A 13,806-nucleotide genomic window follows, 5' to 3' on the forward strand; every position below is an offset into this window, starting at 1 on the left:
CACAGTCTGGGGCTAAAAGCCCTGAGTTTGAATTTCAGCTCTGCCACCTGCTGGAGTATGACCTTGGATGGAGCCCTTGACTGTCCCAAATCTCCATTTTCTCCCAGAGATATAATCAGAATTATTATGGAACAATTAGAATTATACCACGGTTGTCTTGAAGGTCAAGTAAGATAAGAGCTTTGTGAATCAAAGAGCCCCAGTGATATTTATCAGACCAAGACATTCTTGAAGGGGAAGGATTCTTTTATTTACCTGGGTGTCCCCAGCACCTAAAACAGGGCTTGGCTTAAGGCAGGTGCCCCCAAAACTACTTGATGGATGAATGAAGCTTCTAATAAGCCCCAGCACCACCAAGCAATGAACCTTGGGGAAATCAGATCTCTTTACTATTCCAACCTGGAAAAGATACCCCATTTTCTCCCAAAGAGAAGCAAAAGGACCCCAGAGATGGAGTGAGGCTGAGATATAATGGGCCCTACTGCCTCCATTTTCCAGAACAGTCCAGATTATAAGACTCTGTCCAGGTGTCCTGTCAAAACTCTGACTATAGGTCCCCTGGAACATTTGGCTTGAGAGTAGGATTTAAAGAGCCAGAGTCAGCACCCTCAGCTGAGGACAGACTAAGCACTACAGGAAGCAGGGAGCAGCTTTCTGCCTGCGACAGGTTCTTTTCCAGAAAGGAGAGACAAGGCCATCCAAGCAGTAGCTTCTTTTTTTTTTTTTTTAATTAATTAATTAATTTATTTTTGGCTGTGTTGGGTCTTCGTTGCTGCGTGCGGGCTTTCTCTAGTTGTGGCGAGCAGGGGCCACTCTTCGCTGCAGTGCACTTGCCTCTCACTGCGGTGGCCTCTCTTGTTGTGGAGCACGGGCTCTAGGCGCACGGGCTTCAGTGTTGTGGCTCAAAGGCTCAGTAGTTGTGGCTCAAGGGCTCCAGAGCACAGGCTCAGCAGTTGTGGCACAGGGGCTCAGCTGCTCCGTGGCATGTGGGATCTTCCCGGACCAGGGCTTGGACCCGTGTCCCCTACATTGGCAGGCAAATTCTTAACCACTGCGCCACCAGGGAAGTCCCCAAGCAGTAGCTTCTGATACTCATATTTTGAGAAAGAGCCACAATACCTGCTTCCTTAATTGAAACTGTAGCCAAGGGTAAAAATAAGAAGAGGGGAAGACTGTCTTGTTTGGAGCTAAACAGTGTTACCGTTCATAAAAGTCAAATTATTCCATGGAACAATAATTTCTCAAAATGGGGCAGGGAGGGTGGCTGGGAAGAGAGTGGGAAATGACTTCACTGGGTAGGCTTCTGCCTAGTTTGCAAGGGATAAAGCTTGCCTTTGTTATTCTCCTGGCTTCTGTTCCCATAGCTCTGAAGTCTAAAGGCTTCTGGCAGGACATCCCAGTTCAACACCATTGTTTCTAGGATTTGCTACTGAAAGGGCTATTCACGTGGAAACCTCTCCCAGTCCAGGCTTCCGTTGGCCACGGTTAATTTACACCCTGGTTTAATCATGCAGCCCACCTAGGAAGTTTGGACAAACCAGACCAGGGGTGGCACTGAGCCATCTCTCGCAGTGCCACCTTGCCAGCTCACTGCTGACTCAAAGCCAGAACGCAACCTCCACTCACTCCCCAGATGTGTCCTGAGCATCAGTCACGGGCTAGGTGTCGGGGCTACAGGTGGGAGCAAGTGAGACAAACACTGATCAGAGCGGAAATCCATGAAAGGAGAAAAAGATCATCCCGCGTCTTGGAAAAAAGGAGTCACAGATAGAAAGCCCTTTCCAGGGATGTGAAAAAAGAACCACAGCTTGGGATCATGGGTCAAGATTCGGGATCGCTGAGGATGATGACGTGTTAAGAACCAAACTGGAGGAGGCTTTAAGAAGGAAAGCGTCTCCAATAAGAGAAAAAGCCCTAGAATGTGACCTGCAGCTTCCCTGTCCCCTCAAATCAGTCCCACACGATGTGCTTTGAAACCACCCTGCATTCTCCTTGCAACCGGGTTTTACTTTAGCCCACTTGAGCCCTGGTTTCCGGCAGGGGGGGCACTGCCAATGTGGGTTACAGGATGAAAACCTCATGACAGAGTACTCTCCTGTCTGGGGAAAAAGGGCTGTGTTTAATCCTCTGTCTAGGCTGGGAAAATGGCTCTGGGAACCCAGGTCTGTGGAACTGGCTTAATAGCTGTGGATTTATAGGCAGACAGCATGACACAGTGAGACCTGGCCGATTTTGTCTTCTAGGACTTGTGATGTTAGATGTTGCAAGAGACTTCCTCCCAAGGATGTGAGAAATCCACAGATGGAATCATGCTTGTCCAGACCTGCATGACTCAATTAATCTAAAAAAATATGAATTTCCTAGTTTATGGCTTGTTATCCTGTGTCCCTTCTCCCCAGATGAGCTCTCACGCTCCCTCTCTCAGGTTAAAGCCTTGCTGAAGAGTTCACCTTTGGCCCAGTGACCCTCTCTGATCCTATTCCCTCATCTGTTAAATGGGAGTGACAATCATCATCATTATCGTGGTAGCAAGAGCAATACCTGAGATAATTATTAGATAACAATGAGAAAATATGACTACAGGAGTGAAGATGTACATGCTGCCACGTACAAAATCAGGACAGTGTTCTCTTCCTCCCTGAATGGGGAGGACTGACACGAAAGCAAGTTATAAAAGGCAGATTAATACTTTACAAACATTAAGTTTAAAACACAAATCACAACTCACTGCAATCTCACCTCCTCTCCGATGATTGGAAAACTTGCCCAGGTTTGGGAAAAGCTAGCCAGCTTAGTCAAAGCTGCTGCATACCACCTGCCCACCCCTCTACGACAAGGCAGAAAGGGTGGGCAGGGGAACACAGCTCAGCATTTATTTTTGGACCCAGCTCACTAAAAATACCCGAGCCTTCCTGTTTGATCACTCTCCCTTTTGACCTGAATGGATCGCGGGGCCCGGCGGCCCGCCCCACCCTCTGCCCATTGTCCTTTAAAGGAGAAGGGCGTGGGGACGGATTCCTGCCGCTCAGGGACAGATGTGCGCCGCCCGGGCAGGCAGGGGCCGCAGCCGCACTGACGTAAGGGCAGCGCTCACTCCGCTGCAGCCTCCCGGCCGGGCCCAGACCAACCGAAGGGAGGGGGGAGCCGCGCGCTGGGATTGGCTGGCCAAGCGCGAGCGCCCGCGCCGATTGGCTGGCGAGGTTTTAGAGGGAGTCCCGCTCTCCAATTAAAGGGCCCCGCCGCGCCGGGCTGCGAGCAGAGCTCGCCCTGGGCCAGCGATCCTGGCCATTCAGCCACCGCTGTCCCCGCTGCGCGCCCTCGCGCCTCTGCCTGAGAAGCCAGGCGCTGTCTGTCCACCCCAGAAGAGGATGGCAAAGGTGGCCAAGGACCTCAACCCAGGAGTTCAGAAGGTGAGCTGCGATCTGTCTGTACTTACCCAGATTCTTTCTTTCCCCGTTTCCCTCTCCTCTGTGTTCCTCCTTACCTAGAAGTAAGGAGAAGGAAATTCATTAAATTCCGAGACTTAACAGAAAATAGAAAAGCTGGGAATACATGTTTGAGCTAACAGGCGCACACCCCAAATTTTACTCTTAAAGGTCGTCGTGTAAAGTTTTTGCCAAGGATCTTAGTTCTCTGATGATGCTAATTAAAATTTAAATAAGGTAAAACTTTTTCTGAAATGGTAATTCTCCGGTCTGTAGCGGGGAAAAGACCCTATCTTCCCCCTCCTGTGATTGAGGTGAAGGTTTGGGGAGGGGGTTATATTTACTCACAAGGAATCTCCCTTTTTGCTGTCATCCTAGCGTTTTGTGTTTTTCAGACTCACACACACACACACACGCACACACACATACACACACACACACACAGAGAAACCAGTTTCTTTAGTTGGTGATATTGGCAGTGGCAGCAATTCCAGCACACGGGAACTAATTTCTGTCCCCAGGGTCTGCACGTTTCCCTTTCAAGAAGGGCTGGCCGGGAGCCCAGAAGGTCACGGGTGAATTACTGCCTGAGGGGCCTGCAGCTGTGCCCTAGCTCCAACCACCGCCAGTTACGTACCTGCAGGCAGTTGGGAGGGGGCACAGGCTGGAGGCTTAGAGGACCTGTGAGCTGGAAGGAAGCCGAGAGACAGCCTAGACCAGTGGAGAAACTGAGTCCCAGGGTCACAAAGAGTTGCTCCCAGCAGGCAGCAGAGCCTAAGGAAAACCTTAGGCATCGAAACCCCAGCCCTGCCACTTTTTAGCTGCATCACAATGACCGAGTCCCTTTTCTGAGCCTCAGTTCCCTTGTTTCCCATGGGGGGATGATAGGTCCCACCTCCCTCACAGAAGCAGTAACAGCGATGGTACCCTGTAGGGTCATCTCCCAAAGAGAACTTGGTCTTGCAGGGCAAAGTCCTCTTTAGACATCTGCCATTACCAGAGGCGTGGGGGTGGGGGGGGGCGTGCAGGGGTAGAATGAGAGGGGAAAAAAAAAAAAAAAACTATGTCAGAATCAAAATGCAAGCCAGCCACTTAGAGGTGCAGGATTCACGCATCTGATTTACAGCTACGCCACTGCATGGCTGGTCTGCCCCAGACTCGCGTACACAGAGGGCATCAGACCCTTCTGAATGTGTGCACCAGGGCAGACTTCATCAGGGCATCTCTCTGGAATGTACCTGCCCCCACTGCATTTGCCAGACTATCTGCAGAATCCAGTCATCTCTCCTCCTTTGGAATTCTCACAGCCTGTTAGACCTTGGTAAGATACCCGGTAATTTCTACCCACTAGTGAGTCAGGCACACACTGCTCTCTCACTTCTCTACCCACCTTTCTAAACTCCTTGAGGACAAACCTTTCTCGCTCATCTCTGTCCTGACGCAGCATGCCATGCACAGCAGGACTCAGTCAACTACAAGTGAACGGGCTAAGACCATGGTGTTCTCGGACAGTACAATTTGTGCGTTATTGTTTTCTAACCTGTGGCGGCAACCGGGATATTTGTTGGCTGAACTGCCTCCCCAAATTCAGCTGAGGTAAAAGAGTTCAGAGCTAAAGGGGCAGTGTCTCACTGCTCGGGGCAGTGTCCACTGGGAAATCAGATGGTTCGGGGTGGTTTTACTACAAGCTAGTGGACGGCTAACGGGTGAAGGGAAACAGGATACACGGAACACCCCTCCTCAGCACCGGCCCCGGCCACCACTCGGAGGAAGGCTTGCTTTTATTTTCCTTTGCATGGGAGAGTGTGATTATCTGGATTAGAGGTGGAACACAGTCTCCTACCTGTCCCCCTCTAGTGCCAACTTCCTTGGCCTGCAAAGCGTTTATTTTCCATTTAGATCCAATTACAGGCTTAGCAAAAGAATGTGGTGGGTAGAGATGAAAGGGTGGATATTTTTTACCCTTTGGGACTGTGACAGTGGAGGAGGATCACCACTTGGTTGATTAACCCATGTTATCAACTCAGAAAGTCAAGGGAAGGGAAGGGAATGGGGGGAAAGCTCCACTTGCTTTTGCATAAGCTTGTACTTGCTGAGCTGTACAGCGGTGATTAAACACTGGGTCACATCAACAGCATGCTGCAAAACTTTTATTGCATAATTTACTTTTAAAATCTGCAACAGTGGGGGGTTTTCTAACATTTGGCTTCAGGAGGCATAATCACACTTAGGCATTTTGAAACAATTTCATGGACCCTTAGAGCTTCAAGGGACCTATTTACAAAATGAGAAATGATTTCAAAGGGCCTACAAGCTGACTCCACTGCCCTGCCCCCAAAGGGATGGGCGCTGCAGGGAATCCCTAGCAGCTGGAAAGTCAGAAAAAAGTCTTCAAGAGAGAGAACATAAAATCCCAAACCTGGAGTAGGCTTTGAGACCATCTATCCAATTCCGGGCAGACAGGGGGACTGGCCGTGGGTCACATCCATAGTTCGTGGCAGGGCGTAGAAATAGTTCCCTATGTCCTCTCATCTGTGCTGAGTCGAATGCTCCCATTGGCGGCTCTTGAGTCACGATCTGTTTTTCAACTGGGAAAGAGGTTTCCTAGCATGGAGAGTTTCCCTGAGAATCAGGAACTAGCCACCATGCCCCGGTAACAAAAAGCCTGGAAGGCCAAATGCCATTTCTCTTGGTGGAATCAACCACCACTGTGGATGTGTTCTTCTCTTGTTTAGTAAGCGGTTAGTATTCTTGTAACCAGATCTGGGTTCAAATCCCAGCTCCACCACTTACTAGCTGTGTGCTCTTGGGCAAGCTGATAAACTTCTGAGTCTGCGTCCTCATCTGAAAATTGGGAGACACTAAAAGCATCTCCCTCCCAAGGGGTCCGTCCGTGGTCATGAAATGAGCTGATGCATATAAAGGGCTCAGCACATGAGTGCAAATAGTTTTAGCCATTGTTATTGTCAGGGGTGGTTGTGTATTTCAGTGGGTGTGTGATTGCTGAGTCTTTTGGTGCATGAAGGACGTGCTTTTCTTTCTTCAGCTGACTGGCCCATCTGACGAGTAACTGATTTTCATTCGGCTGAGCAAAAGCCAGCTGCTCAGCCTTGATAACCTAGAACGATGCCCGATGACCCTGTCTTCATTCTAGCCCAACAGATACAAAATCTGCTTACACAACAGAGATCATCAGTCACTGAGCATTTCACTCTGGAGTGCTGGAATGGTAGGCCTGGAAGCAGACACGGAGCTCTTTTCACTTTAGAGATTAGGAAACTGAGACCCAGAGAGGTCAAGCCCCTTCTCTGAGATTGCTAAGAAGGTGGGCCAGGGCCCATTAGGCTCCGTAAGAATACAGGCCCCTTGGCTGCCAAAGAGCCATTTGCAGGAGTTTGGAAAGGACTAGAACAAAAAGATCAGAGACCATGTTCACTGCTGACTGTGAGTCTGCCAGTGGACCGGCTCCGGAGGGTTCTATTTCTCACCCCTCGGCACCACGTCGGAGGAGCATGAAAGAATGGTTCGTCCTAGTGCATTGCCAGGTTCAGCTGGGCGTCTCCCTCCACCCTCCTCCACATCACGCCCCTCCTGGCTTTCCTGTCCTCCAGCTCTGCCCTCCCCTCTGTACTCAGCCCTTCCTGCCTTCACCTCCAGTTCCTGCCGCGTGCAAAACTGCTGGCACGCTGCCTGGGCGAGCCGATCCAACATCAACACGGCTCCTCGAGAATTGGCCTTGGCTCCCTCCATCTTAGAAATATATTAAGCTGTCACTTAAAGACTTTAATAGCCAAGCCATTGGATACGTGCCCATAGGTGTATAAGCAACTTGGCCCAAAGAGAGCCATATTTAAAAAAAAAAAAAAAGTAAGAGAAAGAAAGAAAGAGAGAGAGAAAGAAAGAAGGAAAGAAAGAAAGAAATTATCCAAGTCCTTCTTAAAGATCTCCCCAAACAGATGCTGAAGCCACCGCTTGTAACTTGCAGATGCTTGTCACGTTGTGCAGACACGTCCGAATATATGGGGTTGCGGGTGACAGTTGACTTTCACCAATGCATCCACCCCCTGAGATGGTGGAAGGCAGGGAAAGGTACCTCGCAGATCATCTCTCGGCTTTATTCTAAGCCATCTCAGCTCCAAGGCCTTCTCCCAGCCCAGGGCTTACCAACAGTTCTACAGGCAGGACAGGGGAAAAATGACTTTGGTATTCCCCTCTGGATCCCGTGGTATCCCCTACGGAGCTTCCCGAAGTTTGATCTTCTCTCCATGTTAACTGACTAAAGGTGATGAGGGAGAAAAAGAATGGGCTAGATTCAGCAAAGGCCTGGGGACCAGGAAGGAGGGACAGGTGCACAGACTCACATGTGCATCTTCCTTTCCCACCCCTGCTCCTGCTACTTCCGGTGAGGGTAAGTCAGGAGCAGAGAAGTCAGGGAATAGTTCCTCCTGTAACCCACCCACTAGGGTCAACTGGGCTCCACAAGAGGTATTCCATTTGACTTTGGCAAGGAAAATCTTTCCTTCCAACTTGCACATTCAAAATAGTGTCTGTATAATAAAGTGGAAATCTGTCCTGATAAGCACAGACCCTGGGGGTTCTTATCTCCCCAGTGTTCATCATCCGACACCATTGAAATATGTATCATAAGAAGAGTTTTCTGGCTGGGGTGGGGGTCAAGTCATTACAGGAACTGCAAGCACTTACCGGTGACTTTGGATAGGTCACTTTTCCTAGGAAGTGGCCGACCTTGAATGAGAACTGGACTCCGTTCCCCCTGCAGTCCACTGACCTTTCCTGTATACCACACTGTCTCCCAAATCACAAATGATTATGGGAAAACAGGACTAAAACTCAGTTCCACTGAAAGCAGAATTGGGGAACAGCTTTTCGGGACCTCCAGAAAGAAGAGACAGCTGCTGCTCTCTAAGTGCCTTTGTCTGGAAATCTCCCCCTCTTCCCTTTCACTGGCTAGTAGGAAGAGGATGTGGCTGGCAGCTGCCGTGACTTCACCAGGTGCAGGGTCACCAGCCACTTGTACAGGAGACCCTCAAGATTGAACCATTTCCTTAACTTCACATGCAACACTGGGGCTATCCTGAACCCATTCTGGGAGCTGAGCACGTATCCGTGGCACAGATCTGCAGATGCTCCAGAAATGCTGTCTAGATAGCTCTTCTAGAAAGAGTGAAACAAGAAGTCAGGTCTCCTATGTGGACCAAGACTCTTTTAGTGGCGGAAACTCTTATTTGGTATCTAAGCCTAAATATTTGATGTGGAAATCCAGTTGCTCACTGTCTGCTCTTTTATATGAGAAGTGTTTACATGTTTTCTCAGAAAGGATGTGCTGGTCTTACTTTCATCATCCATTTGGACTCTTGTCCCCTAAGGATCTGCAGGAAGACTCATCTGTTCTCTGTTAGGATGGACAAGTTTGGGGGAAAGGCACAAGAAAGGAAGGAAAGATGTCTTTTGAGTACACTCAGGATGCTTGATGTTTTCTCACATCCTATCTCTCTTCGCCTTTAGGACTACTGTGCAAAAATATTAATATCCTTTTTACACATGAGTCAATTAACGCTAAGAGTTTAAATGACTTGCCTAAGATCATATGATGACAAGTTAAGAACTCATACTCGGTCTTCTCTGATTCCAAAACTGAAGCTCTTTCCACTGCAGGAAGAAACCAGAAGGCTTTCATCAGAAGCAGAAATCTGGTGGTGAAGGACTAGGATTATTACTACAGGGTTCACACAGAGATCAAGGCCTTCCTACACACTGATAGTGTGATTCAGGAATGGCCCAGCATTTGCCAGAGGTTACCAGGCATCTGTGCCTCTCTGATAGTTCTTGGCCACGACCAGGTGTATACCGTCACCCACACCAAGTCAAAGCTATTTCCCAGGTAGAGAAGAAGGACTTTCTAGATTTCTCCCTTCCTGGGTTTCTAGAAGTCTGATAGAACTGTCTAGAGAGAAGGCTGGTGGAGAGACAATCCAAAGAATCATACAATATTATCCAGAAATTACTGAAGAAGCAATGATACGTGACCAAAAAAAAAAAAAAAAATCCTAGAGATCCAAGTTCCAGAGCTTCCAGGAAATTCTATCCTGGGGATAAGCTTGGCCTCTGGAATGTGTATCTCTACATGCCTGGTCAGCCTGACTCACGGTCTACCCAATAACACGGGAATCAGGACCAAGCAAAACAGCCCAAGCCCCCACCAGGACATGCTTTAAAAGGAAATAAGATTGCCGAGGGAGAAGAAACCAAGGGCTGTATTTGGCAAGTCACTCTTTTGAAGGACAAAGTTAGTGCCACGGTCCAGCCCATGGCGGCTGTTTCAAATCCACATGATTATGTGTATGGACTGATTTTTTTTTCCTCCTCCTATTTTAAAACATGGGGTCCTTAAAATTAATCTTTGGAGAAAATGTGAAGGAATCATTATATAAAAGAGCTGAGACAAATCTAGTGATCTGCTTGGTCAATCCCTTCATGTGGCAGATGGGACATGGGGGGAAAATGTCACATCCAAAATCTACATGTGACATAGCAGAGATGCAGTGACTCACAGCATCTTTTAAGAATGAAGGAGAAAAGGGTATCTTCTCTCTTCCGTCACTTCCATGGCCATGGTACCCTGATTTCATGTCACCCTCATACCTTCAATGCTCAGAAGGTCAGGTGAACATTTTGGCTGTGAACGTAGCTTTGGCCACATGGTTCAGAGGCCATTTTGAGAAGTGGCTAAACATGCAGCCTTTGCAAGTAGGGAGATCTAGATGTGACACGTAGTTCTGACATTTTCTAGGTCTGCAACCAAGTTGCTTATCCTCTCTGGACCTCTAGTTCCTCATTTGAGAAAGGGAATTAATAATAGTGCTATATTTAAGGAGTCTAATGAGATAAAGCAGGTAAAGTGCCCGGATGCATAGTACGTTCTGAAAATAATATTGCCTCCTGCTATTATTGGTATGCCCTATCATCAGTCCAGCGCAGAAATCCCATAGGTAGTTAAGTGCTAGAACGTGGAAGACCAAGTTCAGCTTACTGACGTCACAGGTGGCTTCTAAGGTATCAGACTGCAGGACCTTCTCTTTGTAGCTAAACTTAGACCTGGCCATAAATAGACTCTGGTCACATCATCTGCAAAAATCATGACAATGGCAACAATTTGCCTTGGGTGTGTGGTTGCCACACTTCCAAAAAGCAGCCCTCCCCTTTGCTGAGACCACTCGTTGGCCCCAGCTGGGTGATCTGACCTACGCACTTACCCTCGCCAAGGCCTCGGATGTTTTGCTTATAAGACAGGGTAATAGTCACCCATTTCTTCGTTTAGCAGATATTTATTTAGTACCTATTATGTGCTGAGCGCTCAGTACAAGGCAATGAATAAGAAAGTTTTGGTTCCTGCCATGTAAACTTGAGTCCAGTGCAATGTGTTGTACATGACGGTAAGAGAAGAACCAAATAATGGCAGTGTTCTTTCACTCTGTGTGTTCCTTGACCTCCCCCATCACAAACACACACACACACACACACACACACACCCCTCTTCCTCCTCTTTTGCTGTCTACCCTCAGATTTCAGCACTGCACACATCTGAGCCACTCCCAACCTCAGTCATCTCTACAGTGTAACAGTGAAATAAGTATGACAATTCTGCCCTCAGCTGTTGCATTTTAAACAAGGCATTGAGTGAAGAGAAGTCTGAGGCAAGGGGGCTACTGGCAGCTCTCACGTACCACCGGTAAGCAGCGGCCCCGTCAGCCCCCTCGCAACTGGTGGTAGACCAGTTGTCTGTGCTCAGCCCATGTCCTCAGGCAGCTCAATACCCCAGGCTCTGTCCTTCTTGGTGCTGGTGTCAGAGGCACAAAAGGGCAGGAGCATGGGGTGAGAGCTCTGGGCTGACTAATGCCCCATAAGAAACCTGCCTTAAGAAGGTAGCGTCTATTTGGGCTATATGACTAAGAGGCATTTCCACGTACCAATTCACGAGGCTGCCCACCAAGGTGACTGACCTGGCTAATCCTCTGGCTGGAAGAGGTGGAGGGAATGTGCAGCCCAGCCCTGCCCTCATCCTGGAGGAGAGCCACCCACCTGCCAAGGCACACCTGTGCTCCCCACCCCAGCTTTGGCCCTGTGGCCACCAGTGTCCTTGTTAAGGGGGCTGGCTCTGATGGGGGGAGGGGTCAGCATTTGAGGCTTATTTTAGAGGAAGTCTGGGAGGGAGATTTTGTTTTTAATCTTGTTAGTAGATAGAGGAGAGGTTTTTAACCCGGGATCTGTGGATAGAATTGAGGGACGTAAATTAAGAAAACTATTGCATCCTTATATACCCAACCTCTAACTGAAATATAGCATTTCCTTCCATTATAAATGAAGACAAAAGCCCTGGCAGTTTAGCATCCCCTGTGCCATTTTTTTTTTTTTTTTTGTATATGACATTTAAGTTAGGAAATGATAACTGGAAATAGGCCCCGTTCCCTTCATACCGATGGAAATCTGATGTTTTCATAATCCTATTACAGCCAAGAGAAATGCCGGGCATACCGCTCATGCTTATTGTCCTTATTCTGAAATAACAGTAATTAAATCCACGGCTGGTCTTGTTAATTAATTTAACAAAGGCCCGTATGTTACTAAATTACAGATTTGTTTTTATATATTGATATTATTTCAGTAATCATTTCCTTTGTAATCCTACATATTTTAATTTGTGCATTTAAAACATGGTTCAGAGAAGGGACACTTCCATATCAGACAGTCAAAAGGGCTCAAATAGATTAAGACTTCTGTCGACATAAAGCTTTAACAGTATTCTACACACACACGTGCACAAATATACACATGTATGCATATATAAACACACATGCACACACACAACCATAGTGGATTGAGATCTGAGGTCCTTAGAATGGACAAACTGGGTTCAAATCCCAGCTCTGCCACGTGTTTCCTATTTGGAGAAATCACATTACCTCTGAGCCTCAGTTTCTTCATCTATAAAGTGGGCCTAAAAATTGTCGTCACAACAATAATCTATTAAGTTCTTAACACAGTATTTGACAACTAATGAATGTGTGTTACACAAGAATTATCATCACTACTGAAAGAGCCAATAAGAGTGAAATGGTAAAGAGAATGAAAACATTACTTTGATGACACTTATTACCCACCTCTGATTTGGCTGACTTTAAGAATTTATTCTGTGCAAACACGTATTCCATGTAATTATTATAAGCCAGGGACTGAGCTGGGAAGCGGAGAAGTAAAAAGGAAAGAAATCCCAGAGGCTGATGGTTTGAGAGACAGAACAGCCAGTTTGGCCAGAAGAGAACCAAAGCAGTGCCAAAGGCCTTGATCAGAGGTACAATCGAGGGAGTGAGGGAGATCAGAAGAGGAAGTACTTAACCTCACCTGGGGAGGTCAGGGAAAGCTTACCGAGGAGACGGCATCTGAGCTGAGTGTTGAAAGACAAGGATGAATGAGTATTAGGATCGGGTCACAGGCCAGCTTTATGCGTTCCAAGTCTGAGACGCATATTCTCCATCTGATCTGACTTCTAATTTGGGGAATATCATCCATCTTGAACTACAGAGAAATACATTCCTACGCATCCATCCATCCATCAGGCATGTCTTGTAAGTTTCTCGTATGAGAACTTGTTCCTCTCGCCTCTCAACCAAAACCCTTGGGGGTGATAGGATAGCAGGGCCTACCAGCTGGCATGCTTAAAACTCCTAAGCTCAGCAAAGGAGTTCCAGCAAGCTCACCCCCAGTCAGCTTGAATTTTTGCAGGAAGATGTAGATTTGTGTTGTGATCAAAGGAAAAAAAAAAAGTTAACTGAGGATATGCAACATATATGGAAAGAAAGGAACACACAGAGACACAGACAGACAGACAGACACACACACCCCCTCTGCAAAATTCAGCACGCTGTCCTTGTGAGCAGAATGTGAAAACACAATTCAGAGGACCATAGGATGGTGTGTCCACCCCAAGTGTTATTCGCCTCCCAATTCTCAAGTCATTTAAATGGTAATTAGAGGAAAAGAAATCCTACAGAGGATTCCTTGATAAACTGTGAGGAGGAAAATCAGCCTTTTGAAATATGGAGACTTGAGTAATGAGATCCAGACTCTTGCATCAAAACAATTCCTTTTGCACCGTTCTTCAGATTTCTGACTTGGTCTGAGACTGTGGGTCTCTTCTTGCCATGTTTTTGAGCAGGTGATGCCTCAAAATGAAAACCATATGGTTTGGATATCAAAATGCCACTGGGATGATTGTTGTCAGTTGATTTTTTCAGTTGCTTGTGGTACGTTACACAGAGAGGGGATAAAAATCCCAGATGATTCCCTGCCAATTATCTGGAAA

At 47.4% G+C, this 13,806-nt stretch overlaps 1 protein-coding gene across 1 annotated transcript in view; it reads left to right on the forward strand.

Moving 5' to 3' along the window:
• The first annotated feature begins 3,226 nt into the window (after positions 1-3,226).
• LMCD1 (LIM and cysteine rich domains 1) overlaps positions 3,227-13,806 on the forward strand; it is a 58,269-nt gene continuing 47,689 nt past the window's right edge. The window contains exon 1 of the mRNA XM_036868550.1: positions 3,227-3,410. Within this exon, the coding sequence (XP_036724445.1) occupies positions 3,369-3,410 (42 nt within the window). The 5' untranslated portion in view covers positions 3,227-3,368. The remainder of the gene's footprint in view (positions 3,411-13,806) is intronic.

This window comes from Balaenoptera musculus, chromosome 11 (genome assembly GCF_009873245.2).
Source record: "Balaenoptera musculus isolate JJ_BM4_2016_0621 chromosome 11, mBalMus1.pri.v3, whole genome shotgun sequence".
Classification (NCBI taxonomy): domain Eukaryota; kingdom Metazoa; phylum Chordata; class Mammalia; order Artiodactyla; family Balaenopteridae; genus Balaenoptera; species Balaenoptera musculus.